Raw genomic sequence first — 17305 nt, forward strand, 5'->3', positions numbered from 1 at the left:
AAATTGGCGACCACTGCTTCCAGCTTGTTATCAATTGCCCAGGGAAAGGGCCCTCATTGTGCAGAACTCACCAGGGTGAGCTCAAGCTTGAACAATTCTCTTGCCATAAAAGTTGAAAAGATGTTGCCCATGTCAGCTTCGTTAAAAAAATAACACATGTGTCTGTCAGGAACGAGGGTGGCTGGTGGGTAGTAGATGGGATAGGTGGGCCACGGAACCACAGCTCCTCCGCAGGACATTTGAGGCTGCAAGGAGAACAAGAGAGGGAAAATTCAGTGGGACCCAACTGCAGTCACCGTGAGTCAGCCTGCACCTGAACATAAGATCTGGAGGCACAGGAAAGTCACTGGCTGGAAAACAACCCAAGGCAGGTCCAGCGGCCTTTCAGAAAGCAGGTGGGAAGGTCAGAGCGCCAACTGCTAAAGGAACTGCCAGCCCAGAGAGCAGCAAGCTGAGATTCCTGCGCTGCAGCCGCTTGAACTAGATAATCCTTGTGGCCGGGGCATAGCGTGGGTTGCTGACACCCGGGACGGGGCTGGTGTTGCAGCCCCCTGGTGGACTGGTCAGTCCATAGCTATCAACGTTTCCCTTTTTTTAAGGGAAATTCCCTTATTCCAAACAGGATTGACAGCTCTGGGTCAGTCCCTTCACCGGCCAGCGTCTAATCAAGGGAGTCTCCCCTTGCAAACTTGCCGATCAGAAGGTCGGCGGTTCGAATCCCCGCGATGGGGTGAGCTCCCGTTGCTTGGTCCCTGCTCCTGCCAACCTAGCAGTTCAAAAGCACGTCAAAGTGCAAGTAGATAAATAGGTACCACTCCGGCGGGAATTTAAACGGCATTTCCGTTCGCTGCAGTGCAGTCCTGGCCGACTCTGGGGTTGCAGTGCTCATCTCGCTTTATTGGCCGAGGGAGCCGGCGTACAGCTTCTGGGTCATGTGGCCAGCATGACTAAGCCGCTTTTGGCGAACAAGAGCAGCGCACGGAAACGCCATTACCTTCCCGCCAGAGTGGTACCTATTTATCTACTTGCACTTTGACGTGTTTTTGAACTGCTAGGATGGCAGGAGCTGGGACCGAGCAACAGGAGCTCACCCCGTCGCAGGGATTCGAACTGCCGACCTTCCGATTGGCAAGTCCTAGGCACAGCGCCAACCACGTATGCCTGTACATAGCCTGATCCTTATTTCAGGCATAGTGATTTATCAGTATATTGCAATGTTTAGCTGGTGATATATCACAATCTTGAAATATCGCCCGGCCCTAATTCTAGCCCTCCCTCCCTCCATCCATTATTCAGACTGACCCTCTCTGAGCCTGGAACAAGCCTCCCAGAAGATGAATCCACTCACCACAAAAGGGAAATCCAAGTAGGTGGGGTTGAGTTGAGGTGGATAGGGCCTTGTGCAGATGTACTGGCAGCCTGTGAAGAACGGCGTTGGCGCTGGGGGAGAAAGATCGGGAGTTTTCCAAAGCTGGACCACAAAGCACAGCAGAACAGTAGCCCAAGCCGGGATGCCTGGCAGCTCTTGGGACTGATGGGGCAGGAGGCAGGGAGTCGGACAGTAGGTGGCGCCAGAGAGCCAATGTCAGGCAGAGGCAACACGGTCTGGTCTCCATTTGCCCCCTGCTGAGTTCTGCAAGGGACAGCACTGAGACTAAAGGGGGGGGGGAGCAAGAGGCGGGACCAACCTCTGGGCTAGAAGTACTTCAAAAACAGAAAAAGGAGAATCCCAGGGCTGGGAACCAAAGACCTATTTAATGCTAGACCTCATTTTGGACCCTCAGACCATCAGCTTTAGCCTCCTCCCAAGTGACCTCATTCCTAATGCCGTTTTGTGTCCTCTGTGTTGGCCAAAACCCATTTGCATTCATTTTCAGAGCAGAGTTCAGCTACGTTATTGGTTACCACAGTGGCCCAGTCTGGCCATCACTGGGTTACTGTGAAGGCGTAGAGTTTTCTGGATAAATATCATCTTATTGTGCCCATTTAGACATTCTATTCTTTTGCGTACTACGTTGCGATTTTCTTAAAATATCAAAGCGACTCGTGGGTCTTTTAAGTAAATCAGCGGTGCACCCCATTAACGCTTACGAAGTCGGAAGCCAAGGACGATGTTCAGCTGTATGATTATCTCCTCAGCTTGGCCACAAACCTGCAGAAAAAGAGAAGGTCCAGTGGGTCAGAAACTTGGAACTCCCTGCCACTTGAGATCAAGCAGGTGCCTTCATGTACCCTTTTGGGCCATCCTAGATGTGGGGTGTGATCCACTGGAGCAGTCAAGTACAACATTACTTGTATTGCTAGAGGGGACATACAGGGGATGACCGTCCAGCCAGTCAAACTTCCTGTTCCTGGTCTGGAGCGTCCTCCCTCTGCATGTGACCTGGGAGATGGGCACAGCCCTGGCTGACTCCATAAAAGAGCCGAGTCACGCAGCCATCTTAAGCTTTCTCTCTCACACACATTCACCTGCTCTCTTGCTAGCTGATCTCTTACTGCAATGCTGCTCTCCTGCGCCCATTTTGTTCTCTCAATGTAATTTGGCTGTCTGCTGGTTCTCAGCTAGCAGCACATGACCTCAATCTCCAAGTGAGATGAACTCACAGATTGTTATGTAAATACTAGCTAAAGCCTGCCTTTCAGGGATCAAATCATGAACTGAAATGTGAGTGAACTTCTTCAAAATAAATTGAAAGAATTGATGCTTTTGAATTCTGGTGCTGGAGGAGACTCTTGAGAGTCCCATGGACTGCAAGAAGATCAAACCTCTCCATTGTGAAGGAAATCAGCCCTGAGTGCTCACTGGAAGGACAGATCGTGAAGCTGAGGCTCCAAGACTTTGGCCACCTCATGAGAAGAGAAGATTCCCTGGAAAAGACCCTGATGTTGGGAAAAATGGAGGGCGCAAGGAGAAGGGGACGACAGAGGACGAGATGGTTGGACAGTGTTCTCGAAGCTACCAGCATGAGTTTGACCAAACTGCGGGAGGCAGTGGAAGACAGGAGTGCCTGGTGTGCTCTGGTCCAGGGGGTCACGAAGAGTTGGACATGACTAAATGACTAAACAACAACAACAAGAAAGCATAGATGCACAAGAGACACCAGATTCCCCTGAAGAGAGCATTGCAGAGGCAGAGGCCTCCGATCAACTGACTTTGCTTCCTGCATTTTGGAACCGCTTTGTTGATGTGGGGCTGCTAGCAGAGGGGAGATAAAATGCCCTGTGAGATGAGACCTACCACAGGATTCAGCACGGGGGCCAGGATTTTCGCCACTACTGGCAGCTGCAAACTAAAAAAAAAAAAAAAAAGGCAGGAATTAAGTTAGCAGAGAGGTTCTTTGGAATCCTGCTCCTCTTTCCTTTCTTCATATTCTGTTGTTATTATTCATTTCATTTATGCATCGCTTCCCATAATTGCAACTGAACCAGCCCCCCTTGTGCCCTGCCAGCAGGGGGTGCTGGAGAGCATGGAGGGCGAAGATCAGATCCTGCTTCCTCACGGCCGGCCCAGCAGCTCTGGCAGAAAGTGGGTATGGTTGGGTTGCAGTGCTGCTGCGCCCTCTCCAGGACTGGGGTGCAGGAGTGAGCCCCATTGCTGCAGCGGGCTCCCTCTGCACCACACCCCTGGGGGAGGGGCGCCTTGCACACCCCACCTGGGCAGCATTTTCATGCCCTCCACCCCTGCATGGAAGCTGTAGCCCTTTGCCTTTCCGGGTCTTTCTTCTTGGGCGATCCCTCGTAGCTGAGGACGATTGTCTTCCATAAACACGGTTTGACCAGTGAGCCCGTAAGTGACTGTGGAGGCCAGTTCTGGACCCACACCTCCTTCCACAGTGGAATATGCTGCTATCCTAGATCTGGTGATAGACTTGGCTGGAATCTCACACACCTTTGACGGCTCAGGGCATTTCCCCTGGTTGTGGGAAAGAGAGGCGCTCGACCGACCCCCGCCTGCCCTCCCCCCACCAAGTAAAGGAAGTTGAGCATCACCTACTTGATCAGTGGGTCTACTTTGACTTCCACGTACTCCGAAGAGCAGCTGCTGAAGCTCAGCCCCAAAGGTACCACCGCCAGCCGGATGGTAGCACAAAATGCGACGCGCACTGTGAGCCTAAGCAGAGAGGAGGAAAAGGTCAGCTGCTATCCATCCCTGATTCGAGAGGCGAGGCCGAAACAAGGGCACTATGGCCGCCAACACCACCCCAGATGAGGCACGGCTCAGTGGCCAGGCGTGCGCTCTGAACACAAATGGCCCCAGGTTCAAATCTTGGCATCTTCAGATAAGACTGGAGAGCCACTGCCAGTAATGGAACAGAATCAGATTTAGGGCATTGCCGGTGGTTCTTCCACGCAGGGTGCCCAGCCAAGGGGGCAGAGAATCTGTGATGGAGAAGATCCATTTGGGGCAGCCAAATAACCCCCCCAAAAAAAAAAAAATTGAGGGTTTAATTTGAGTCTAGAGTGCAGAAGTCCGTTAAACACACAAGCCAATCTTTGCAGCCTATTAAAGTGCTCAAGGAACTGGAATCTGTAAAATATAGCCACTAATTTTACTCTTCGGTTTAATTTGCATGCAAAAGGCAGGAAAATGTCAGTAGAAATGTTCCTCTAGACAAAGATGAGAAACTTCAAACATTTCTTTATTCCCTTCTCTTCTGCTCAATATTTCTTAGATAGATAGATAGATGATAGATAGATGATAGATATAGATAGATGATAGATAGATAGATAGATAGATAGATAGATAGATAGATAGATAGATAGATGATAGATAGATATAGATAGATAGATGATAGACAGATATAGATATAGAGATACTTATTCAAAGATATACAAAAATACAAACCCAAAGCAAAATATCTTTTTTATAATATACAGAATTAAAACAGCTACTTAATTGGGAAAAAAGAACAAAGGCAGAAAGAATGAAAAGAAAAGAAAAGAAAGGCCTTAAGAGAAAGAGAAAGAGAAAGAGAAAGAGAAAGAGAAAGAGAAAGAGAAAGAAGAGAATGATGGCCATATTATGAAGGTCCATCCAGAGCGCAGACAGCATGCAGTTAGATGACCAGGCAAAAAGCAGCTCCCGATGTTCCTATGTGCCCTTAGCCATGCTGTCAGGGGATGATGTGAAATGACAAATCATCTGGAGAGCCACCCTCCCATCCGATTTTTCTTTAGCGTCTTAAATGCAAGACAGAGGATGTCATGAGCCAGGCCATGTGTTCCTTTCATTCATTCTCCTGCATGTTTCATCTTGGCGTGTAGAGATGTTCTGCCCCTTTTCACCTCTGGGGTTCCCTTTCCCACCCAGCCAGAATAGCCTGGCCCCTCCCGCCCAGCAGGTGCCAAGGGAATAGCAAGAGCTTTTCTGGAAGGGAAGGGGGTGCCAAGAGATCAGCACCCCCTGTCCTCAAACCACAGAGCTCACGGCCAAGGGGAGAGTCCTGCCGTGCGCCAGCAGCCGGGCAGAGCGGGCGCAAAGGCTTTTGCGGTTTTGTCTTGGCAACTCTCGGCAACGAAGGGTCTCCCAAATCTGCCCAGCAACCCAGGATGCATCTTACTCACAGCAAAGAGCACTTGATCTGGACCACGAAGCACACAACAACGTCCACTCCATAGGGCGGCCTGAAAACCACGCTCACACGCTCACACGTCAGGACACCGAAACTGCAGCTGCAGAAATGGAAAAGGAGCTGTTAGGAGGGGGCTGAGCAGCGCCAGCCGAAGTTTCCATGACCCAAGGAAAACACGCTCCTTGCGACACAACCCTTTGCCAGCCATTCCCATTGCGGACAAGGGATTTTCCGGCTATGGTCATCACAAGCTCCGGCGTGTCAGCATTTACTGCTCTGCGACTGCGTGTGACCATCAAAAGCAAGAAAGGAAGGAGACTGCCCAAGTATTGGGGTCTTGGGTTTTTACCCCCATGCAGATATATGCACCTTTGAAGCAATTCATTAAGAGATACGGGCCACATGAACTCCTGCATTGATTTTGCAAAGTTTTTTGCAGATAAAGTCGCTCAGATTTGGGAAGAGGTAGACTCCACCATGGGAGCAGGGCTGGGGCAGGAGAGTGCTAGACTCCTGTCTAGTCAAGTTGCGTGGGATCAATTCCAATCTGTTACCTCCGAGGATGTGGACAGGCTGCTTGGACGAGTGAAGCCAACCACCTGTTTCCTTGATCTTTGCCCATCCTGGCTTATAAAAGCTAGCTGGGAAGGGCTGGGCGATGGGCTTCACGGGGTGGTGAATGCTTCTCTCTGTGAGGGAGCCTTCCCAGACCCACTGAAAGAGGTGGTCATTAAACCGCTTTTTAAAAAAACATCTTTAGATGCGGCCACAATGGCCACCTATCGCCCAGTCTCAAATCTTCCATTCTTGGGCAAGGTGACTGAGTGAGTGGTTGCTGAACAACTCCAGGCACGCTTCCTTCCAGGATCCCTTCCAGTCGGGATTCAGGCCTCGTCATGGGTCTGAGACTGCCTTGGTCGCACTGGTCGATGATCTCTGATGGGCTAGGGACAAAGGCGAGAGCTGTTTCCTAGTTCTGCTGGATCTCTCAGCGGCTTTTGACACCATCGACCAAAGCATCCTTCTGGACCGTCTAGAGGGACTGGGAGCTGGGGGCACTGTTATGCAGTGATTCCGCTCCTTCCTCCTGGGCCGTGTTCAGAAAGTGGTGGGGGGGATGAGTGTTCAGACCCCTGGGCCCTCACTTGTGGGGTGCCTTAGGGTTCTGTCCTTTCCCCTATGCTTTTCAACATCCACATGCAGCCGCTGGGAGAGATCATCAGGGGGTTTGGACGGGGTGTCCATCAATATGCAGATGATACCCAGCTCTACCTCACTTTCAAATCATAACCAGTGAAGGCGGTGAAGGTCCGGTGTGAGTGTCTGGAAGCAGTTGGAGGATGGATGGCGGCTAACAGATAGAGGTTGAATCCTGACAAGACAGAAGTACTGTTTTCGGGGACAGGAGGCGGGCAGGTGTGGAGGACTCCCTGGTCCTGAATGGGGTAACTGTGCCCCTGAAGGACCAGGTGCGCAGCCTGGGAGTCATTCTGGACTCACAGTTGTTCATGGAGGCGCAGGTCAATTCTATGTCCAGGGCAGCTGTTTATCAGCTCCATCTGGTACGCAGGCTGAGACCCTCCCTGCCCACAGACTGTCTCGCCAGAATGGTGTATGCTCTGGTTATCTCCCGCTTGGACTACTGCAATGCGCTCTATGTGGGGCTACCTTTGAAGGTGACCTGGAAACCACTACTAATGCAGAATGCAGCAGCTAGACTGGTGACTGGGAGCGGCCGCCAGGACCACATAACACCAGTCCTGAAAGACCAACATTGGCTCCCAGTACATTTCCGAGCACAATTCAAAGTGTTGGTGCTGTCTTTTAAAGCTCTAAACGGCCTTGGTCCAGTATACCGGAAGGAGCATGTCCACCCCCATCGTTCTGCCCGGACACTGAGGTCCAGCGAGGGCCTTCTGGCGGTTCCCTCACTGCGAGAAGTGAGGTTACAGGGAACCAGGCAGAGGGCCTTCTCGGTGGTGGCACCCGCCCTGTGGAACGCCCTCCCACCAGATGTCAAAGAGAAAAACAACTACCAGACTTTTAGAAGACATCTGAAGGCAGCCCTGTTTAGGGAAGCTTTTAATGTTTAACAGACCACTGTATTTTAATACTTTGTTGGAAGCCGCCCAGAGTGGCTGGGGAAACCCAGCCAGATGGGCAGGGTATAAATAATAAATAATAAATTATTATTTTTTATTATTAATAATATTATTAAGCATCTGAATTATTAGCAAAGTTCTATTCAGGTGGGTGACAGCCATTGTTTTAGAGAGCGATGGTTCCCAAAGTGGGCAGTACTTGTAGGAATGTTTATAGATGCTAGGAGAGGATCTATTTATCAGATATTATCCTTCCTTGCTCACATTTGTGAGTTCAGCAGAGTGCCATCACTTTGCAGCTTAAAAGGGAAGCTTTGATAGGCTGGCTCTAGCCTTGTAGTTTAAGTAATCCAGGATGCTTTGAGGCAGGCTGGATTCTCCTGGGTCTCTCTTCTTAAGAGACTCTACTGGCATCCACCAATAATCATTTCTGGGCCCATAGTCTTTGTACGGATATGTATAGATGCTAGGAGATGTACTGCCACCAGGGGGGGGCAGTGGGATTACCCAGGGTGGGGTGCTAAGAGGCAAGGAGGTGTTGGGGGGGCACTGGAGTTGCAAAGAACTTATCAGACTTTGAAAATCTGGCATCTCTGGATAACATTCATCCATTTGATTGAACTGTTTCATTTGGATTTTGAATAAATGTACAAGTCACCATGACAGTTTTGAATTTCACTGTGTTGTTTTTCTTAGTAGGTCATGCAAACCACCATTCTGAATAAGGCTTTCTAGAGGGTAAGGCAAGAGGCATTGGGGATGGGTTTATGGAACCAAAGGGGCAGTACCCCCCAAAAGTATGGGGACCACCGATTTAGACGAAGCGTGTGGATTACAGCATGAGAGGAGGTCTGAGCTGTTTGCTCCAGTCGCATGGCATTAACCAGCCTCTTTTGTTTCAGAAAGAATGGAGCCTGAAACTAGCATTTTCTCCTCTACTTTTATTTTTTATAACTAAGCAACATTTTAAACTGCCTGTGCATCTTTTCTGATTGCTGTATGGAAAAGCACATGAACCTGACCTTTGGACAGTTTGTAAGTTTATGACTTACCAGACATGTGGCCTCTCTCTGTGCTAGGGAAGTGGGATAGCTTGGGGAAAGCTTTTAAAAGGGGACATTGTGAGACTCACCAGAAGGACACATTTGAAAGGTTTCACAGCCTATATTTCTACACTTCTGTTTGCTGCGTGTTTTGCCATGCTAAATCTCTGCTGGGGGGTCTTTTCACCAAGGATCGCTTGCCCCAAACTTGGAGAGGGGAACTTGTCTCCCATAAAAGCATCTAAACTAATGACTTCCCAGCAGAAAGATTGTTTACTCACCCAACCAGGCCAGGAAGGGGGGGGACAGGGAGCTGTTGGATAGGACCTTGCAGGGATTGTACCCAGTAAAATTTTGTGGATTGGCAATCTGTAAAGACAACACAAACAGGAGATTATTGGAGATGGGAGAGGCAAGGACCAGGTTCTTCAATGCCCTGGAACAAGCCAGGGTTGGTGCAAGCCAGCAGTCTTCCACCTTCAGCACTGGGAAAGTCGTGGCCATGAGAAAAGTTCATTTATTTCAGTAATTCAACTGAAAAGGTGAAACTAATATATGAAATAGACTCATGACATGCAAACCGAGATATGTCAAGCCTTTATTTGTTATAATTGTGATGATCATGGCGTACAGCTATTTGCAATCCTTGTTTTGCTGATTTCATTTAATATTCTGATTTTCTGAGATTGTTTATTTGGGGTTTTCATCAGCTGTACACCATGATCATCACAATTATAACAAATAAAGGCTTGACATATCTCGCTTTGCATGTCTATCTCATACATTAGTTTCACCTTTTAAGTTGAATTACTGAAATTAAAGAACTTTTCTACGATATTCTAATTTTCCGTGTTTCACCTGTATATAAAGCTGTATAAAAAATTATAATCAGAGGTCAGCTAACTCTTACAGAAAGATGCCGTTCATAATTGCCTGCTCAAGCCTGATGGAATAATTGCAAAAGTTTTCAGCAGGTATCTGGAAGTTGGAACGCCTGGCTGAGCCTTGCCCACCTGGGAAGGGAACCCACCTAGGAGAAGGAAAGCGCTCATCCCAAACCTCCACTGCCTTGCAGGGCATCTTTGGGAGAAGAAAAGGCCCAAACACATTGCTCTGCTCTCCTCTGGACCACATCAGTGGGGCCTCTGGGCATCCCAGGACCTCCAAACACACTGCCCAGTCTTGTCCCCCAGAGAGGTCGCTTTGGTGCTGCTAGTGCAGCAGTTGGACTTCACCCCCGGAGGCACACTCCAATGTCTCTGAAGACAGACAGATGCCAACCACAACCCTATAGATGCCACACAGCTCCAGAATGTCTTAAAGGTCGTAGCTGGTGGTGCACAAGGAAGGAATCCCAGGAAAGATGCAGGCCCAAGAACTCTTTGCGCCCTCGCAAAACTACGGTTCCCCTGGTTCTCTGAGGGAGGGGAGGCATGGCAAGGAACCGTGTCTGGAACATATGGGTTGTTGTGGCATCCGAGAAACACACCAAGCGTTGAGCTACCTGGGGGTTTTCTGCAAAATAAATAAATGGTTGGCTTGGGGATTTTAAGTGGCACATCCGCAGTGAGGGCAGATTCCCTTACAGTCTTCCAGCCCGGTTTGAGAGACTCTGCAGCCACTGATGCCCAAAGCGCCATGGAAGGAGAGGACCACACTCAGAAGGGCGACACTCAGAAGAACAGTCTGGGCCATGGCGAATTCTGCAGCAACCTGGAGAAAGAGAGACAGCCAAAATGCGTCAAAGGGCTTTGTCTGGCCTCCGTCATTGAAGCAGCACGTCTCTAGCTCACAATTCTTCCAAGCAGAAACTTAAAGACCAGGTGCGGAAAAGACAGGTGGTGATAGGCATGCAAGTTTTTAAGGGGTCTGCCTTTGAGCTGGTCCATACTGATGCTTCAAAGCATGGGTAGGCAGACTAAGGCCCGGGGGCCGGATGTGGCCCAATCACCTTCTAAATCTGGCCGGCAGACCGTCCGGGAATCAGCGTGTTTTTACATGAGTAGAATGTGTGCTTTCATTTAAAATGCATCTCTAGGTTATTTGTGGGGCATAGGAATTCGTGCATTTGTCCGGGAAGAATGGCAGATGAAGCTGATGGACTACATGGAATTGGCGGAAATGACTGGCAGAATCCGAGACCAGGGAGAAGAGTCGGTGGAAGAAGATTGGAAAGAATTCAAAGTATATTTACAGAAATACTTCAAAATTAATGAACGTTAGAAGAATGCTGGAATGAAGTTATATGGTTTTAGCAGAAATGTTATAAAGAATTAAGCAAAATCTGATTGTTAATGGGCCAAAGTGGAAAATTTAAAGTTAGATTGTGTTAAGATAAATTATAGAACAAAAAATTGAGAAAGATGGAAAGGATTTGCTGAAATAGCTAAATTGAACTAGAATACAAAAAAGGGAGGTGTGAGGAGGTCGATGAAACAAGTAAAGGTAAAGATATGGAAATATTGGATGTGTTTTTAAATGTTTTTGTTTTTCTTGTTGTTTTAATGTATTGGGTTTTTTTGTTTGTTTTTTTGTTTTTGATGTATTGTTAAATTTTTTATTGTTTTTTTCCCCTCCTTTTTTTTCTGTAGCTATTAAACTTCTAATAAATATTTTAAAAAAAAAAAAAAGGAATTCGTGCATTTGTTATTATTTTTCAAAATATAGTCCAGCCTCCCACAAGGTCTGAGGGACAGGGGACCCAACCCCTGCTGAAAAAGTTTGCTGACCCTGCGTCAAAGTGTCAGTCCCACTTACATTTTGTTATTATTAGGAAAGCCACTGTGGCCCTTCATGACCTTCTGGAATTCTTACTATATTTGTAACCTTTATGTGTTGGACTTTCTGGATCAAACTGATGACTATTTTGACATGCAGCATATACGGTATTAATAATGCAGAGTTTTAAAGAATACAGTGGTACCTCGGGTTACATACGCTTCAGGTTGCAGACTCCACTAACCCAGAAATAGTGCTTCAGGTTAAGAACTTTGCTTCAGGATGAGAACAGAAATTGTGCTCCGGCGGCAGCAGGAGGCCCCATTAGCTAAATTAGTGCTTCAGGTTAAGAACAGTTTAAGGTTAAGAATGGACCTCCAGAACGAATTAAGTACTTAACCCGAGGTACCACTGTAAAAGCTTTACTGAATTAAAATAAACTTCTTCATAAACAACATGGTTCCAAACAGTCTGACTGAGATTACATACTGACTCTGCTCACAACTGAGGCAGACTGACATTGACTGAAATCTTACAGAGAACACAAAAGAGAAACTGGGTACTAAGTCACATGACAGAGTGACTCCACATGTGTCTTTGTCACATGACATATTTGTCTAGCAATAAACAATAAAGCCTGTCTTATTCCTGACTTGCTGTTATATACAGTGGTAACTCGGGTTACAGACGCTTCAGCTTACAGACTCCACTAACCCATAAATAGTACCTCGGGTTAAGAACTTTGCTTCAGGATGAGAACAGAAATCGTGCAGCAGCGGCGCGGCAGCAGCAGCAGGAGGCCCCATCAGCTAAAGTGGTGCTTCAGGTTAAGAACAGTTTCAGGTTAAGAACGGACCTCCAGAACGAATTAAGTACCGGTACTTAACCTGAGGTACCACTGTACTGAGTTGAATAGGATTCGGAATGCAGCAGTCTGATTGGCCCTAGAACGAGAGGATCCAGAACGCAGCAGTCTGGTTGGCCCTAGAACAATAGGATTCAGAATGCAGCAGTCTGATTGGTCCTAGAACAATAGGATCCAGAATGCAGCAGTCTGGTTGGCCCTAGAACAATAGGATCCAGAATGCAACAGTCTGATTGGTCCTAGAACAATAGGATCCAGAATGCAGCAGTCTGGTTGGCCATAGAACAATAGGATCCAGAATGCAGCAGTCTGATTGGCCATAGAACAATAGGATCCAGAATGTAGCAGTCTGATTGGCCATAGAACAATAGGATCCAGAATGCAGCAGTCTGATTGGCCCTAGAACAATAGGATTCAGAATGCAGCAGTATGATTGGCCCTAGAGCAATAGGATTCAGAATGCAGCAGTCTGATTGGCCCTAGAACAATAGGATTCAGAATGCAGCAGTCTGATTGGTCCTAGAACAATAGGATTCAGAATGCAGCAGTATGATTGGCCCTAGAACAATAGGGTCCAGAATGCAGCAGTCTGATTGGTCCACAGGAGCCACCCAATCCAGCTCCAGGTGGAAGTGAATCCGCAACCTGATTGGCTCACAGGTGAATTCTGGAATTAGCCAATCACGTGGGGCCCATTGTGTAAATAATGTATATAAAGCAGACATTCGGGGGGAACTTCCATTCCTCCTCACCACTATGAGCTGAATAAAGAGCACGAAATCCACTCTTGACTCTGAGTAGATTTCACTTGCAAATCAGGATACGGCTTGCTTTCCCCAAAATGAAAGGTTCGCTCTCTTAGCCCAAAACGTATCTCATGTAGGCATAATGGCAATTTGCAAGAAGCAGGCATTAAATGGTGCATTTCAAAGGAAACCTGCGATGTCCTTTGCACAAGTTAGCAAGGGGGGAATTGGAGTCCAGCGTGGGTGCTGGAGCTAGCTGGGCTTTGGGAAGTTTCTGTATCATGGGAAACTTAAATTTAAATCATTTAACATGCAAAAAGCAGGGCAGCAGTGATACAGTGGTACCTCGGGTTACATATGCTTCAGGTTACAGACTCCACTAACCCAGAAATATTACCTCGGGTTAAGAACTTTGCTTCAGGATGAGAACAGAAATGGTGCAGTGGCAGTGTGGCGGCAGCGGGAGGCCCCATTAGCTAAAGTGGTGCTTCAGGTTAAGAACAGTTTCAGGTTAAGAACAGACCTCCAGAACAAATTAAGTTCTTAACCTGAGGTACCACTGTACTGATGTTGAATACAATGTCCCTATTTTCACCTGAGGACTGTAGGCGGGAATGGACATGGTGATTAGAGTGTCAGACTGAGACCTGGGAGAGACCACCTGAGCTCCTTAGAGGAAAAGGTGGAGTGTAATTTCAGCAAGATAAAGGAAGAAAATAAGACAGACAAAAGAAGGAGAGATTTTGTTTTCATGGGGGAACAACCACCAGCCTCGGACACGGGGGAGCCTTTAAGCTCAGACTTGTGCCTGGAAAGAGCAGGGCTAGAAGCCATAGCTGTCAACATTTCCCTTTTTTAAAGGGAAATTCCCTTATTCCAAATAGGATTCCTCGCAAGAAAAGGGAAAAGTTGACAGCAAGTGTGAGTGAGCCCTGGGTCTTGACAGTCTCCAAGATGAGGTTGATCTCAACACGGTCTGCAGCTTGGTTTCGCCTGTCTGTGGGGGATCTTCCAGCTCTAGATCTCCTCCACTGAGCAGGAGCTTAGACTAGGTCTTGGGACACGGGTGGCGCTGTGGGTTAAACCACAGAGCCTAGGACTTGCCGATCAGAAGGTCGGCGGTTCGAATCCCCGCGACGGGGTGAGCTCCCGTTGCTCGGTCCCTGCTCCTGCCCACCTAGCAGTTCGAAAGCACATCAAAGTGCAAGTAGATAAATAGGTACCACTCCAGCGGGAAGGTAAACGGCGTTTCTGTGCACTGCTCTGGTTCGCCAGAAGCGGCTTAGTCATGCTGGCCACATGACCCGGAAGCTGTACGCCGGCTCCCTCGGCCAGTAAAGCGAGATGAACGCCGCAACCCCAGAGTCAGCCATGACTGGACCTAATGGTCAGGGGTCTCTTTACCTTTTTTAGGTTCAGCCTGGAGAAGAGGAGACTTGAGAGGGGACAAGAGAACGGCTGCCACACAGAAAACGGAGCAGAAATTGTTTTCTCCTGCTCCAGAGAGGAGGACCAGGAGCGATAGATTCAAATGACAAGACTCAACATCAGGAAGGACTTTTTGGTGGTAAGAGCTGCTGAGCAGCAGATTGGACTTGCTTGGAAAGGGCTCCCTTCACTGGAGGTTTCTAATCTGGAGGTTTCTAATTCTATGATTCTAATCAGAGGTTGGATGAGCACCTGTGAGGCATTCCTTAGCTGCGATTCCTGCATTGCAGGGGGTGGGACATGCAATGGCTCCCGGGGGATCTTTTCCAAAGCTACAGTTCTATGATTGTGCAATCAAACACAAGACCCCCTTCCGGGTATATTACACCTGTGAAATTAGCTAAAATGTATAAGACAAGTAATAAGTGTTGGAAATGTAAAGAAAAAGAAGAAGGAACATTTTCTCATATGTGGTGGGAATGTAAGAAAGTAAAAATCTTCTGGGAAATGATATATAATGAGTTGAAAAAGATGTTGAAATATACCAGAAGCATTTTTATTTGGTATTATAGGTGAAGATATCAATAGGTAAGCTGTGAAATTGTTTTTATCTGCAACAACTGCGGCAAGAGTATTGTTAGCCCAGAAATGAAGGCAAGAAGAAATTCCGACGAAAGAAGAATGGCAGACGAAATTAATGGACTACGCAGAATTGGATAAAATGACAGGAAGGATTCGAAACCTGCGGGACCAGAGCTTTACAGAATATTGGAAGAAATATACGAGCTATTTGAAAAACAACTGCAATCAACAAATTACGCTAGTAGGACTACAAGAAGTTTTCTAAGGAGAAATATATGAAAAGTTGCAAATTAAAGAAAGAAGAGAGATGTTAGTTTTCAGATTTAAATGTAATAGTGGAAGTAAGAAATGTATATTAAGTGAATACATTGGAAAATTTTCAAGTGTGATTGATGGAAGTAAAAAAATGGTGTAAGAAATGAAAGTATGTTTAATTACCGTTGAAAATGTTATGTTGAAAAATTAATTAAAAATTATATTTCTTTAAAAAAGACCCCCTTCCAAGTCTACCCCACCACTTCACCTCGAACCACCCCTCCTCCCAGTCTCCTTACCTTCTGTTGCTGGTTGATCTGGGCTGGGTGGTTGGTGGCTGCCTTGGACAGCCCTCCCCCAGGTGGCAAAAGGTGTGCATTATATAGACCAGCAAGGCAGGGCCAGTGGAGCCTAAAATGAGGAAGGCGTGGCCAAAATAAGAGCTCGGAGAGAGGGGTCGCGCTGCAAAGAGCCAAGCCACTTCAGACTGTGAGAAAAGGTTGAATGTGCTCCTTAGCTAAGAACAGGCCATTCAGACCAAGAGCAGCCTGGCTGGTGCACAACATGGGCTCTGAACTCCATGCTTGTTGACTGTGCTGTCTTTGGTGAGCTTAGGGTAGGAAGAAAGGAAGGAAGGAAGGAAGGAAGGAAGGAAGGAAGGAAGGAAGGAAGGAAAGAAAGTCAGGGGTTTTTTTAAACAAGTCTCCTCCCCCAAGTTCTACAGGTTGTTTGGCTGCTATCTGCAAAACACACTTCTATCCATTAAGCCTGAAAATACGTTATTTTTCAGCTTCCAGTTTGACGCCATTTGTTCTAGATAAGAATCAGCAGCTGTTTAACTTTGAGGTGGCATCACCAAGCGCTGCAAGCAGGATGAACAGAGGCAGGGAAGAGCTTCCATTTATTCCTTAGTTAAAGGAAAACCTATAGAATCCGCGCTTTCCAAGACAATGCGCAAACAGAAAGGCTGGAGCCAGCCTTTGGAATTGGCACTTTCCTGACCGTTGCAGTGCTGTTTGCCAGCCCTGGGATGCGTACAAAAACAAATATACCAGGGCAAACGGTGCATAAAAATGCATGCAGTAGTAAAAAACTACATGCAAAAAATATATGAGTGGGAAATTTCCACAATAGGGGAAACTGGCACTAAAAGTTTGATGTATTTTCATGAGGACTTAAAAAAAAAGATAACATGGAAATGTGCACAGCTGAACTCAAGACTGAAAAGTCAGAAAGATTCACCCATCCCTAATTACATACAGTGGTACCTCGGGTGGTACCCCCCAAACTATCTCTTCTTTTTTAAAATATTTTTTATTAACAAATTCAGCATAACAAAATTTCAAAACATATCTTATTCATTATTTCCCCCCTTTTTTCCCACCCCCATCAACCCCCCCAAGACTTCCCTCAGCTCCCCTCTTTGATTTCTCAGCATATATTATTCTCTGCATGTTATAAACTTGTACATACAGTGGTACCTCGGGTTACAGATGCTTTAGGTTACAGACTCCGCTAACCCAGAAATAGTGCTTCAGGTTAAGAACTTTGCTTCAGGATGAGAACAGAAATCGTGCTCTGGTGGCAGCAGGAGGCCCCATTAGCTAAAGTGGTGCTTCAGGTTAAGTACAGACCTCCGGAACGAATTAAGTACTTAACCAGAGGTACCTTTCGTTATCTATCTATCATGTTATCAACCAATAAATTGGTGTATATTTATTCAAACCCTGCCAAGGAATCCAATTCATTTTGTTGTCTTTTTAGATAATTTGTAAAAAGCTCCCGTTCTTCCTTAAAGTCACAGTTGAACTTGTCCCGCAGTTTCTATGTCAATTTAGCCAGTTCTCAATTTTTCTTGCCATCCCCCAAACTATCTCTTGAACACCCTCAATAAATATTTTCAGAATCCAGCTATGATCAATACCTTCAGCCACTTAACCTTTCCTGTGGAGTGCAGTTGAAGTTCAATAAAGTTATAAGCATGTCAGCTCCA

The 17305-nt window shown here is 46.9% G+C and overlaps 1 protein-coding gene across 1 annotated transcript; it reads right to left on the bottom strand.

Annotated features, from left to right (window-relative positions):
• Positions 1 to 53: 53 nt before the first annotated feature.
• LOC310680242 (uncharacterized protein) lies at positions 54 to 15970 on the bottom strand (the record flags this gene model as incomplete). The annotated part of the gene is made up of 9 exons (XM_083446595.1): positions 15612 to 15970; positions 10305 to 10431; positions 9000 to 9087; positions 5566 to 5673; positions 3995 to 4111; positions 3239 to 3290; positions 2092 to 2152; positions 1349 to 1440; positions 54 to 245 (listed from the first exon to the last, which is right to left on the bottom strand). The coding sequence occupies exons 2-9, from the start codon at positions 10411 to 10413 to the stop codon at positions 54 to 56; spliced, it is 819 nt and encodes a 272-aa protein (XP_083302721.1). The 5' UTR covers positions 10414 to 10431; positions 15612 to 15970.
• Positions 15971 to 17305: the final 1335 nt, after the last annotated feature.

The sequence above is a fragment of the Podarcis tiliguerta genome, assembly GCF_965153285.1.
Source record: "Podarcis tiliguerta genome assembly, chromosome: 6".
Taxonomy (NCBI): Eukaryota; Metazoa; Chordata; class Lepidosauria; order Squamata; family Lacertidae; genus Podarcis; species Podarcis tiliguerta.